General features: G+C 46.6%; 3 protein-coding genes across 3 annotated transcripts; all 3 read left to right on the top strand.

Annotated features, from left to right (window-relative positions):
- Window positions 1–683: 683 nt before the first annotated feature.
- AOL_s00215g469 (uncharacterized protein) lies at window positions 684–2,315 on the top strand (the record flags this gene model as incomplete). Its single annotated transcript, XM_011129671.1, has 2 exons — window positions 684–799; window positions 872–2,315. 2 exons carry the CDS (start codon window positions 684–686, stop codon window positions 2,313–2,315), a joined length of 1,560 nt encoding a protein of 519 aa, XP_011127973.1.
- Window positions 2,316–5,158: 2,843 nt separating this feature from the next.
- Window positions 5,159–8,743, top strand: AOL_s00215g470 (uncharacterized protein; the record flags this gene model as incomplete). Its single annotated transcript, XM_011129672.1, has 3 exons — window positions 5,159–5,163; window positions 5,855–8,174; window positions 8,234–8,743. The coding sequence occupies 3 exons, from the start codon at window positions 5,159–5,161 to the stop codon at window positions 8,741–8,743; spliced, it is 2,835 nt and encodes a 944-aa protein (XP_011127974.1).
- Window positions 8,744–11,117: 2,374 nt separating this feature from the next.
- Window positions 11,118–11,981, top strand: AOL_s00215g471 (uncharacterized protein; the record flags this gene model as incomplete). Its single annotated transcript, XM_011129673.1, has 2 exons — window positions 11,118–11,637; window positions 11,767–11,981. 2 exons carry the CDS (start codon window positions 11,118–11,120, stop codon window positions 11,979–11,981), a joined length of 735 nt encoding a protein of 244 aa, XP_011127975.1.
- Between the last annotated feature and the right edge of the window lie 1,070 nt (window positions 11,982–13,051).

Raw genomic sequence — 13,051 nt, forward strand, 5'->3', positions numbered from 1 at the left:
TTCTCGATTTGGAACATTGATGTCCGTTTTGAGGACGGAAGTCGGATCGACGTGTGGTATTTTGGGGGGTTAGACGACAGATCAACACACTTGGGGGGGTAAGTCGTGAAGTTGGTTATATACTCTGTGACCTTCCTTGAGTTATACTAAGGGATTCTAGATTACTACTTAGGATGCATTTAGTTTCTGTGAAGAGAAAGGGGGACAGAATGATATGTCATTTTATTGACGTGACGAGAGTATAGTAGCCATTGGGTGCTTACCAGATTCACCATAGCACTAGAGGTATTTTTTATTGTCATGGTTCTAAGGCTGCAGAAGTTAGCAATTCTCTACAGCTAAATTAAAAGGACCCTACAGAAGTTCGGTTACGAGCTATCTCGTAAACCAGATTTAAGGCTCTTAAAAAGACTACGAGACTAAATCTTTAACCCATAAACATTTCTCTTTTCGGTTCGGACTTTTCTCGAGCCCTCTCTTGTTTACCATCACCTTCTAACCAATTTTTGAAGATCATCACAAGATTGACTTTTATTGGAATTCTACTAACCCTTCTCATCCTTTGTTTGGATAGTCTCCTGACGATTGATACTCCCCGATCTCCAATATCTTGCGATTCTCCTAACTTTCCTTTTTCTAACCCGTATCAAATTGCCAGCCGAGTATAGTGGTAAATTCAAAAGATGCCGCCGCGACGAGTATCATCCTTCACAGGTTTCGACCGCCTCACCTCACTCTCCCGAGCTAGTTCTTCTAGCTCTGCCTCTAGTGACCGTCAGATTCGAGTACATTCGTTGCCGTAAGTTAAGCTTTTAAAATTCCTTGTTTGAAGTATTCCATTTGAGAAAGACTAAACCGAAACTGCAAATAGACCGGGTGGGCTACCCCGTGGTCTTAGACGAGTCCCTTCATGGGAATCCATTCCAGGAAGTCAACTAAACCGACGTAGTCCCAGTCCAATGCCGAGAGGCTTCGTGCTCGGCAATAATCATAGGTCTATCTCAACACCCAGTACCAACCCTGGAGCTCCCAGTGAAGGGATAATTATTTCCAGAGTCGCGAGCCTCATCGGTCAAACCACACGACTTGAATCCACTATGTCGGACTCTACTCCACCCCAAGACGAGAACGAAAATCAACAGATACTTCTTGAAAGTGATGCATACGTATCACCTACTACTAGCACTAGCAATAACATCGCTGTTAGCAACAACAGAGAGTCAGTTACCTCAAGTGACTCGGATACGGCAGGGAACAGTCTGTACAGCCTCGAAAGTCAGCAGAGGGGTGGTAGGTTGAATCTAGGTCTTTGGCAACCTGAGGAGGAAAATAGACGAAAACGGGGTGGAGGACGATATGCCAGAAGGCCGACCCTTCGATCTACGGATCGAGAGCTTCAGGAATTACTTGAAGGACCATCGTCCCCACCGCCACCACTTCCACCACAACGGCCAGAGCCATCAGTACCCCCGCAACGACAGCACTCGCCTCATCCACTACCTCCACCGGAGCTGCCCCAGTCATCCTCATCCTCGGAGGCGCATGACGCTCGTCCTACACTAGAGTATCAACCAAGAAAACAAGTTTTCGAACCATCTAGCGAAAAGGAGCTTGAAGGGCTAGAAGTAGTCGGACTACGATCAGAAGATGGCGAAAGAATATACCCGGGCAGCCATTCCAGCAGTGGGAGTTCAACACCCGAAAGGAAACCCACACCAATTCCAACCCGCGGCGCGCCCGAGGAGGCCGAGACCAGGGTCACCCGTCGACAAAATGAGCTTCCAGTCGCCATTATTCCCCAAACATCCATGGAACTAGAGAGGCCAAATTTAATCGTCAAACCAGTTCAATATTTCGAACATCCCAACAATGAACGTTTGGCTATTGAATATTATCCTCTCGGAGACGATGAGAACGACTGGACGGATGAAGAATCATGGCATTGCTCGGATGGAGAATGGCCTGATGCGTCTGAATATGATAGTGACGAGGAAGAGGATTTTGGGTGCATCGGGTTGTTTCACAAGCCATACGAAGAGATGCTAGTCGCTGGGAAAGGGTTCAACACGGTTTTGGTAGAGGAAGTTGATAACTGGCCTGTCCCTGACGAAATCAAGATCCTTGGGTATAGAGTTATTGGTCGTTTGGGAGAGGAACAGGAAGATGAAGATGAAGAGGACGAGGACGAGGACGAGGACGGAGACGAGATTGATGAGCGATCCGAGAAAAACGAAGGCCACAAACTACACAGAGAAAATGATTGGCTGCATGGTTCGGACCCGATTGATGACGATGACGAATGGGAGGATGAGTGAAACGCTCTAAATCTTGACTATACTGGAACGCTTGGTGATTGGTACGCATGTACAGAACTTCGAGAAGGTGACAGGGTTTTGACAAAAGAAATTCTAAACTATCGTTGACTATTGGACAATTACTTTTTTTTTTTTAAAAAAAAAGGGAAAAGAAACTGAAGGAGGTGTCTGATTGCTGGCCTTACACCTGTGCCTACTCGTGGCTGTTTATTAATGCGATAGAACTAATGACACGAATATTTTTTATTTAACATAGACCATTCAAAAACTTGCCTTTGTTTCGTAATCTACTTGCATGGTATTCGGTCTCGGTGCCGCTACGTTTAAAACAATAGCGGGGTATCTATGGTCAGCTACTTGAGCGGGGTGATTATGTAGGGCCAACCTCATCAATGTCAAGAACTCCTATGACTACCACGTGCATCGTATTTCGGCTGGATCCACGTCAAAAGACATAAGCTTCCTCAAGAACTCGAGAAAGGGAAAGAAAACTACAATGCAATAAAAATGCTTTTTCATGGGATTGATGTAAATCAATACTTGCCTGTATATGACTTGACCGCCCTGGAAGGAATTTAAATTGTGGAATGACTAAGATTCTCGTGCGCAGCCTGCAGAGTCCGACTTCGTGCATCATATTGGTCTGGCAGCCTGTCTGGTCGATCCAATCAGAAATATCTCCCAGGCCCGCCCACACCTGGTCGGTTGGCTAATGCAAACCAATTTAAATTAGAGGCATGATGTAAATGAGCTGCTGTGGACCCAATTGTACCTGCTGCAGCACATCGCAGGTTCGTCGAGGATGTAGGTCTCGGGTACAATATATGTGTGCGTGCGTATGTATCGCAGTCGCAAGACCCTGGAGCTGCCGGAGCTTGTTTGGTAGACACCACGGAACAGGATATTGGAACTGCAAGACGGGAGTGATGGCGTTTCGTAGGATGCATATATCGCCGGCTACTTACGTGATAACGTGGGGCCTTCGAGCGGATTTCGTTCTGCGGTCGAATTACTTGGAATTTGTGTTGTCGACGCTGTCAGACTACGAAATACCACAAGATTCAGAAGCCTGAAGCTCTATTTTATATTCATCTATGTACCTCTCATCGACATCTTCTAGGAATCCTAGCTGGCATCAACGAAACTGCCATCGCGCAGGACTGGCATGGGAATGGTGAAGAGCCATCAGGAAACCCGCAGAAAATTTTTTCTGACCTTTACCTTTCTGTGCATCGAGCTGCATCGTCACCATGCAGCGGGTTGCATGTAAACATCCACATGATTCGATGGTCCGACCAGCGTCCACAATACATTGGTTGATGTACTCCTAATCCTACGGAAGAATGGCTATGCTTACGACTAGTTTTTGTAATAGTAAGTATGACGGGTTTCCAAATTGTCTTATTCTTATAAGATCCGGGCTTATCGACTGACAATTATTTTAGGGTCAATTAAATTCGCCAGCCTCTTCGAGCTTGTCCTTGGGAGCTGGAAAGGTCGTCCGTCGGCCTGCATAATACGATAGCTGCGGCGGAAATTCCCCTGGCTGTTGTGTACCGTATGGCAAAGGAGCCATAGACCATTCGCATCTTCTCGGGGCAAATTTCGAGAACCAACGTTCTAGCCATCCATTCCTCGAGTCTGTCATCTCTATCCTGGATTCGATAGGGGACTCCCAGTCGGTGAGTTGTACAATAGCGATTTCCCAGGTTGTCTTCGATGGGTGGGAAAGTGTTATGATTACGGCTGTTCAGGTCGTCGAACTATGTTACTATTTACCCTGGCAAAAGCCGCCCTTGCCAGCCAATAAAGAGGATGGCCTTCCCCACCTCTTAAACTGCTAGCCTGTCGTTATTTTTTTACTTCCGGCTCTGTCGTCTTTCCTTTTCTTATGCCTGCCTCCCACACCGTCGTTTGAGCTCCGGTCTGCAAGCATGCTAGCACCTTGTCCCTAGTCTTCAAACCAGCATAGCATCTGTTGACCTAAAAGCGGCTTTAGACGCAAAGCAGTGCTGGCCAGACACGAGGAAAGCTTTCCCTTGCAGTCGCCCTGCTAATCATCTTCCCATTTAATATTTCCTCCTCTTCCTCCACACTTTTCGATACTTATTCAATTTATGAGGCACAGCTATCAGATCTTGTACCATCACAACAATATCACAACAAATCTTCCAGCAAACTCAACGAACAACTAGCGAACAGGAAACGATTGTTAGTAATCCTATTCTCCGAGGTCGACGTTCATTTTAGCATCACAGGGCTGGCAGGGTTCAGAACAAGTTTAAATGTTGGATGGAATGTGGATCTCGTGTTTATGTCGATTGTTCGACCTACCCAGAAAGAGTCGACTATGGCGTTTTTTTTTTCAAAGCCTCTAGGAAGGCCACGAAGTCTATAGACGGCCTCCTCACGGCAGGGTCGACTATCTTTCGGTCGGGAGATCTAAATTTTGTGTCCGTGGCACCACGGAGCTTGCCCTGCTGGCCCTTTCGATGTGTTGATTGTAGACGCCGTATGTAAGTTTGTCTACGGTTGCTGACCCCAAAGCATGTGAAATGCAGGTTTTACGATATTCCACGATAGCGGATATATACTCCACGAATTTGAACGACCATTTGGTATAACCTTGGCGGCCACTGGCACTTCCTGGATCACTCTGCTTGTCCGAGGGGAGATTGTGGGATTATGGGCAACTACGGCCCCGCAAACTGATAGGGATACCAACTTTTGATTGCGGGTTGTTCTCGCCTCCCCCTCAGCTTCGCTCTTCGGTTTCTCAGTGACAGACTTCGCTCTTGAAGAAAGACGGACCTAGTCTTTCTTGACCTTTGCTCAAACTTAGGATGCCGTAAGTACCCAATTTCTTATCTTTACTGTATGATATGTTCCTGCACAATTTCTTTCTTGCATTACGAATCCTTTTGCCTGCTGTCTGTTTCCACCACCACCAACTTGCTTGAACTCTGCGCGGACGGGGAGTGAGAATACCCGGGCTCCTATTTTTACACTTATGGCCAAAGCAGACGTGCATGCGCTGGCTGGAACATAAGCTCCTCGACTTGACTCAAGTGTGTGTGCACTTTTCTGTTCTGTTCTTTTCTCTCTTCTGCTGCTTGTTTTTTCGATGCTCTTCGCCTACAAATACCCCCTGCATGCACACCAAAATTGCCGACTTGCTTGCAATAGTGAGATGATCGAGAGACACATTGAGTCTAAATCAGCCCCGCTCCATTTCCTTCCAGGTAATGAGCCAAAGGCGGTTTAACCTGTCCTCTCGATGTCCATTTCACATATATATCCATAAAATATCTCTTGTCGTGACACTTTTCTCTTGTTTCAAGTCGAGCTACTCGGCCTGAGGAAGTATATCTTACGTGCTCTCCGCTCCGGGTCCGCCGCGGATCCTGTGCTTGTACTGGAGCTTCCTCAGCTGCTAGTTTCCTTATTTCGAGTTCAGATTTTTTTGATATTGCATAGCTTCTATACTGTCTTCTCCTCGCTCATTTCAAAGCTGGAGCATTTTCTCATGTAATTCATAGAATCAACATTACTATCGATCATACCGAATCCGTTGATGGCTCGAGCTTAGTCTCGTCTAGGGCCAGCAGTAGCTACGAACATTACGGCAAATACCCAAATCGAATCCCTTCGCAGCTTCCGGGTCATTTCGCACCACCTGACTATACAGACAACGACACCTACGGGTCTGATAGCGAGACCTTCGACGATCTAGATCAGGACGAAATCGAACCATCTGAATCCGCATCTCGCCCAGGCGGCCGGAAACCGGCATCGAGGGCGGCTGCTAGCAGATTAAGTTACCTTCCCGGTCCACCCAGATCATACGCTCCGCCACCTTCTTCACACTACGGTGATTACTCGGATCATCACACCGAAACCACAGAGAGTGATACCGAGGATTACTCGCCTCAACCACAAATATTTCAAAGACCTCCTCCAGGCGGCAGACAGCCGCCACAACCTCGAGCATTGCCTCCTCCACCGGGCCCTTGGCCTAGGGCCAGCGCTGCTCCATCATATGGTCATCCGCGTGCGCCACCGCCGGGGCCTCAAGCGCCTTATGGCCACCCGCCACCACAACCAAGAGCTGCACCGCGAGGTGCACCTGCGCATTACCCGCCGCCCCGAGGGGGCGCCTACGGTGATGCGTTGGTATCATATGGTGGACCAGACGATGATGAGTATGACGAATGGGTAGAAGATGATTACGAGACCGCAGCTGAAAGGGCGGCTGAAGATAGAAGGAGGGCGGCGGCGGCGGCGGCGCATCAACAACAACAGCAACAGCAACAGCAACAGCAAGCACATGCCGCCCGGATGCGAGAATATCAAATGCAGAGGGATCAAGCAATGAGAGAAGCTGCTGCCGATGACCGACGACGGCAGATGGCAGAGAGAGAGGCTAGAGCTAGAGCTGAGGCTGCAGCGGCTGCAGCGGCTGCCTCTAGACCAAGCTATTATCCTCAGCCTCCATATGGTATGCCACCTGGTGGGATGCCAAATGGCCATACTATGCCAAATGGTCATCATAACCCTTATAGCAACCCAACTTCTCCCCAGGAATCGCTTTATGATCCTTACATGACTCCACCTGCTGCGAATATGCCACCACCTCCCGGGGTCAACCCTTACACCTGGGCTGCGATGCAGCAGCAGCAGCAGCAGCAACAACAGCAGCAGCAGCGTCATAGGATGAGTATGTCTGGTGTGCCAGGTATGATGCCGGGTATGATGCCGGGTATGGCAGGAATGGCAGGAATGGCAGGAATGCCGGGTATGCCGGGTATGCCCGCGTATAGTATGGGAATGGTTCCATATCAACCCCCAGTTAAAGAAGAGGAGAAGAAAGAAGAAAAGAAGAAGGAGGAACCTCCACCCCCAGCTGCTCCTCCGGCCCCATCTGCCCCATCTACGGCTCTTGTTCTTGCAGTTCCACCGGCTTACAACCCAACTCGTATGTCCAAAACTGAAGAGGATAAGAAGTTTGAACGATTGATGGAAGAGAAGAAGTTGCGGGAAGAGGAACGTAGACATAGAATAGAGCAAGAAGCTAGGGACAGACAAGCTAAGCTCGAAGATTATGAGCGCAAGAGGGAGGAGGAAGCTGCAAAGGCTGCCGAAGCAGCAAGAGCCCAAGCGGTGGCAGAAAAAGCAGAGGCGGATGCTCTCGCCGAGAAAGAGGCACAAGAGAAGGCATTATTAGCAGAGCAAGAATCAAAGGCTAAAGAAGCTGCTGAAAAGGCAGCCGCTGAGGCACAAGCTGCGAAAGATGCCGCGGAGAAAGCACTCGAAGAAATGAAGGCAGCAAACGAGAAGGCTCTCGAAGACGCAAAGGCCGCCAATGAAAAGGCCCTTGAAGATGCAAAACTCGCAAGGGAAAGGGCTATCGAGGACGCAATGAGAGCTGCCATTGAGGCAGAAAGAAAGAGAGTAGATGACGCCGCCGCCGTCGCTGCCGCCGAAGCGGCTGAGCAAGCACGAAAGGATGCAATTGCAGCTAAAGAGGAGGAACTGAAGAAGCGCGAAGCAGACTTAATTAAGAAGGCTGCAGATGATGTTGAAGCGGCAAGGAAGAAACTCGAGGAGGATATCGAGGCGGCAAAGAAGAAGGTAGAGGAGGAGGCTGCTGCTGCGAAGGCAAAGATGGAGGAAGAGGCCACGGCACTCAAGGCTAAGTTAGAGGAGGAGGCTGCTGCCGCAAAGGCTAAAGTAGACGGAGAAGCTGCTGCTGCTGCTGCTGCGGCCGCTGCCGAAGCCGAAAGGCCCCGATTTATCCGATTCCGTGATGCTGTCAACCGCAAGTTCCAATTCCCTTATCAACTTTGCCAAAAATGGGAGGTATGTTTTTGTTCCCCAAGGATTTTATTTTCGTTGAGCCGTACTAATATTGCACTCAGGGAATGGAACGTCTTATTCATCAAGCTTTCAAGCATGTTGACATTATCGGTCCCCACGTTATTGACGGACATTATGACCTGCACGGACCCGACGGACAAATCATCCTCCCTGGAGTTTGGGATGTCACCGTTCAACCTGACTGGGCGATTACCATGGTTATGTGGCCACTTCCTGAACCACCACCACCAGAACCAGAACCAGAACCAGTTCCAGAGCCACCAGCACTCCCACCACCAGAAGAGATGACTATCATTGTGGAGCCCATACCTGAGGCTGCACCTCCATCACCTCCACCAATGGTGACTATTGCTGAGATAGCCGCTGCACTGCCAGAGCCCGAGCCCCTTCCAGCACCACTTCCGCCTCGCCAAATAGAGATAGAACCATCTCCAGCGCCAGTCAGCCTTAAGCCAGTTGTTGTGAAGAAGTCACAAAAAGCACGCCCGACTGAAGTCAACCCTATCTTGCTCTGGACCGCAGGACGATACAACCCAAAGAGAGGGAAATAAACCCAATCTCCTCTATTCCGTGATACACCCTTTTTGAAATTCATCATTGGCGGCGCCCTTATTCGTTTCCCTTTTATGTTTCTTTTATTCCCTGTACTTTTCGATTGATTCCCAAGTAATTCTTTCTCTTCTATTCAAACTACCCGAAACGATACCTAGATTCCTGGTTATTCCCCTCACAAGAGGCTATTTTCTTTGGTCTGCATACAGGACTCTATATCTCTATATCCCCTCTATATCATCTCTATATTCGTCTGCTATTTGAGATAACGCAGAATCTTGACTATCTTGACGATGTTTCTTTTTTCTTCTTTCTTTTCCCTTCCATTCAATTCGAACCCTTATATCTCCACCTATTTTTAAATATAAAGATCTCCCTGCGTCTTTCTCCCTTCCTATAAGAAACTTGATTTAGTTTTCCAACAATACCAAAGGAGTAGGCGGGGGGTTGCGTTTCTACTGTTTTTTTCCCCTTTTCTGTCGTAATATGCTGTACTTTCTATCTTTTATTTTTCTTGAAGTTCTCCTCATTGGAGGGGATGATTTCCCTCGTTTCTCCCTCTCTCTCTCTTTTTAGCTAGTTTTCTTCTAGTTTCGAATTGACACGATGCAAATATTCAACGTTCCTTTGAAGTATTTTTACGATTGATACCATATATCCGCCCCCATTCCTTTCGATATAATATATCTAATCGATCAAATTAACCACTAACCGTATACCTACAATTAAATCGAGCTTAAAGTCCTAAACATCGATGGATCGAATGATGCCAAAAACGTATAGGAATAATAAGCCCCCAATCGGATCCTCCTAGGACTATAATGGTATATATATAAAAATACATGTCAATCAAGGCTTCCTATTCGCCAGACGTGTGTGCCTGAAATGCTTCTCCAATCTACAGATCCTTAAATCAGTTTTCTTTCTTCTGCGGGAGATAAACGGCACTATGATATCATAGACCATCCTTAATCCTCAACCGTTCCATGCAAGGTTAATTTGAATTACGTTAACTAAAACCCGCATCCACCTCCCTTCCACAAAAAAAAAAAAAAAAAGGAAGCAAACGAAAAAGTAACAAACCGGTTGTTACCGTTGTATTCCGTAAAAATCGGGAAATCTTCTAGAAGGGAAAAATAATAAGTGCCTTCCAAGATTGTCGAAGGAGTCTAACTGTTCATGCTGTGCTACTTCTGATATATATGTCCCGCATATGATTTAGCTTCGGTGTGCTGTCATCTGGCAGCTAGTTCTCTTAACCGGGCCCCGGCCCAGCCACCCACGTCGCTTTGCAGCGAAATCAGGGAAAAGAAGGACAGCGGACGAAGATGTTATAACTAGTACTCGAGATGTAGGTACTTACATATGTACTTGATGTTTTGTATATTCTGACTTTTACAATATGAATGTATCGACATCTCGACAATTCGATTAATACCATTTCTGTATAATCTCCATCAACGTTATATTTATCGGCCATCTGTCTACTACACGAATCCCTGTCTACCACCACGACGAAGAACAGAACATTAGATACCAGCCAGCCGCAGCTCACCTGAGCAAGATCCCAAGATTGATTTCAGGTACCGTTCAGCTGCCGAAACCAACTCACTTGATTACTTTTCCGTGCCCCAAAACGATTAAAACTAAAACCAGCCTGACCACTGTTCCCCAGAAATAATAAATAACGACCAGCTACTTTCTGGGGAGGGAGGGGGAAAGGTGGGCAGGCAGGAGCTAGCTACTGTGAACTTGCGCAATAGTTGAGGCTAAAGCCAGGCACCCGAACTTAACTTGCACTTGCAACTGCACTTAATGGCAGCGGGCTTCTGAGGTCTGAATAAAAAGCCTGGGAAGTCTCACCTCTGACATCCGTACCTTTTTTGTCCTTTTATTCTTTTTTCTTCTCTCCAATTCCGAGTATACATATTCGCCAGTCCCTGAACTTCTTGTTAATCAACTATACTATAACAATTCTGGCGATTCGATTCAATCGATTAGATTAGTATCGCATCGGCGACTCTAGCTCGAACACGGGAAAAATCGCTCGGTTCCTTGCATTTTTTCGTCTCCTTCTGCGCCCGTCCATCTCATCGTCCCCTCATTCTTAAGGACTTTCAGCCGGCGCATTCCTTCAATCGCAAAATCCAAAATAACCCCCAACGTCAACGGCGGCGATTCCCTTTTCCCCCCAGAAAAAATAAACAGTGTCTCTTAAAATAGCCGACGAGACTCCCATTCCTTTCTGTTTCTCTTTCCTTCTCTCAAAAATAACCCCCCTATAAACTAGTCGCATAAGACTCCGACCCATTAAATAGTATAAAAAAAACCTTCCCTTCCTTAGCTTAGCTAAAAAAAGAAGAAGGAGAAACAATGTGTCTCGTCAAAGTCCGCGGCGAAGTCGAAGACGACGTCATCGTCCCCGCCCGAGTAGTCGAGCGCGAATCCGTCCGCGGATCCCACCAACACCAGCATTACCAACAGCATTCACAACAGCGAGAAACCCAAATCGTCTCCACTGCCCCCGCGGTAATCGAAAGACCGGCTCGATCCCATCGCTACTCTTCTTCCTCATCTTCAAATGCTTCTTCAACAAATAGTATCACCTCAAGCCGTAGTTCCATGGGCTATGCCGGTGCGAGGCATGAAAGACGGTCGAGAAGGTATCAACAACAACATCATGCTGCTACTGCCAGTAGTTATGATGGGAGATCTTATGACGGAAGATCCCATGACGGACGATCTACGGCGGGGAGGTCGAGTTCTAGGAGTCGGGAACGTGGGTATTATAGAGAACAAGGGAGGGTTGTGAGCGGTGGAAGTTATGATAGAAGAGGGAGTTATAGATATGTGGATCCCCAACCGAGGGGTAGCAATCATGAAGTTAGAGCAGGTAAGCAATCTCACTTTTACTTCAATTTCAAAATACTTCACATAAATTCTCCAAATTTTCAGTTTTCAAGACCAATTATATTTTAAATCTATGAAATTCAAAAACTAATATCTACATTGGAAATGGTAGAAATCCAGCGCGCAGAAGAACACCTCCAAAGAGCCGCAGAACTCCAAGAGCGCGAGAAGAGAATGCGAGAAACCCGCGCAATCACATACGATCCAAGATCCAGTTCAGTCAGTCATAGAAGCTACGAACACAGTAAAGACGGTAGTAGAAGACGCAGCGACGTTGTCGTGGTCCAAGAGACAGAGCGACATCGAGACCGTTTTACCAGCAGGTAGTCTGAAAACATAAAAAGACTAAAAATCTGCCGAGTAAAACCCCCCCGCCCCAGGCCTCCTCCCCGGGCTCCCTTCTAGATTTTATTGTACAGGACGTGCGATATAAAACCGATCTTCGATACATTAATGACCCCCTCCTCTGTTGACATTCCTTCTTGAACGATTATTGCGATCTTACATTACCTTTCTATTCCTTTTTCTTTCTGTGCCGCTACGATTTCTACGCCACCGCCACCGACGATATATTATACCACTCTGCGATGTCATTTTTTCCCTTCTCTACAATTTCCTTCATCCTTCTAGTCAGTTCGCATACTAACTGCTAAAAAAAACCAACCCTGTAACGATTACGATGTATGAGCGCTGTATTACTTTTCTCTACATTTCTTCGTCTAAGAAAGCTACACATAATACCTGTTTAAACATTCTTAAAGAACCTTCCTTCCTTTTTTTTTTTTTTTTCTTCAAAAAGATTTAGCTTAGTTAGCTGGTACCCCTATAGTGAGCGCTTGCACGAATCATCTGATATATTAAATGTTTATTGTAACATGGCGCAGAGTATGAGTTCTATGCGAATAATGATGATGATGATAATGATGTCGACGGATGCTGATAATCACGAGTTTCCTTTTTTTTTTCTTTTCTTCTTGTTTGTCATACGACCTCGACCATTTGTACTCTTTAACCTCTTTGGATGAGATATTCTCCACCACAACTTTTATGCACTGCTAGCTACTAGTATATTGTTTAGTATATATGTCCTTTTCTGATCATCCGCCGCCGTTAAGCTGGAATCCAATACCTCATGCATGTAGCGTTCGGTCGTAAGTGTATGAAATACTTTTTTGATTTGTTCCCGCTCTATACAACGAATGCCACCCGAATATATCCCTCTAATCCCGCGTTCTTTTTGTGTATCCAAAACTTCAAGTCCAATAAACTATTTTTTAAAAGAAACAGACGACCAACGCTAGCCCTCCATAAAGAAAAGAATCAAACGGGGGGAAAAAAAAGCATAACATCTATATAAAAAAGACGGGCACCAAAAAACTTTCTAGGAGCAAAGAAAT

This window comes from Orbilia oligospora, assembly GCF_000225545.1.
Source record: "Orbilia oligospora ATCC 24927 unplaced genomic scaffold scaffold00215, whole genome shotgun sequence".
Taxonomy (NCBI): domain Eukaryota; kingdom Fungi; phylum Ascomycota; class Orbiliomycetes; order Orbiliales; family Orbiliaceae; genus Orbilia; species Orbilia oligospora.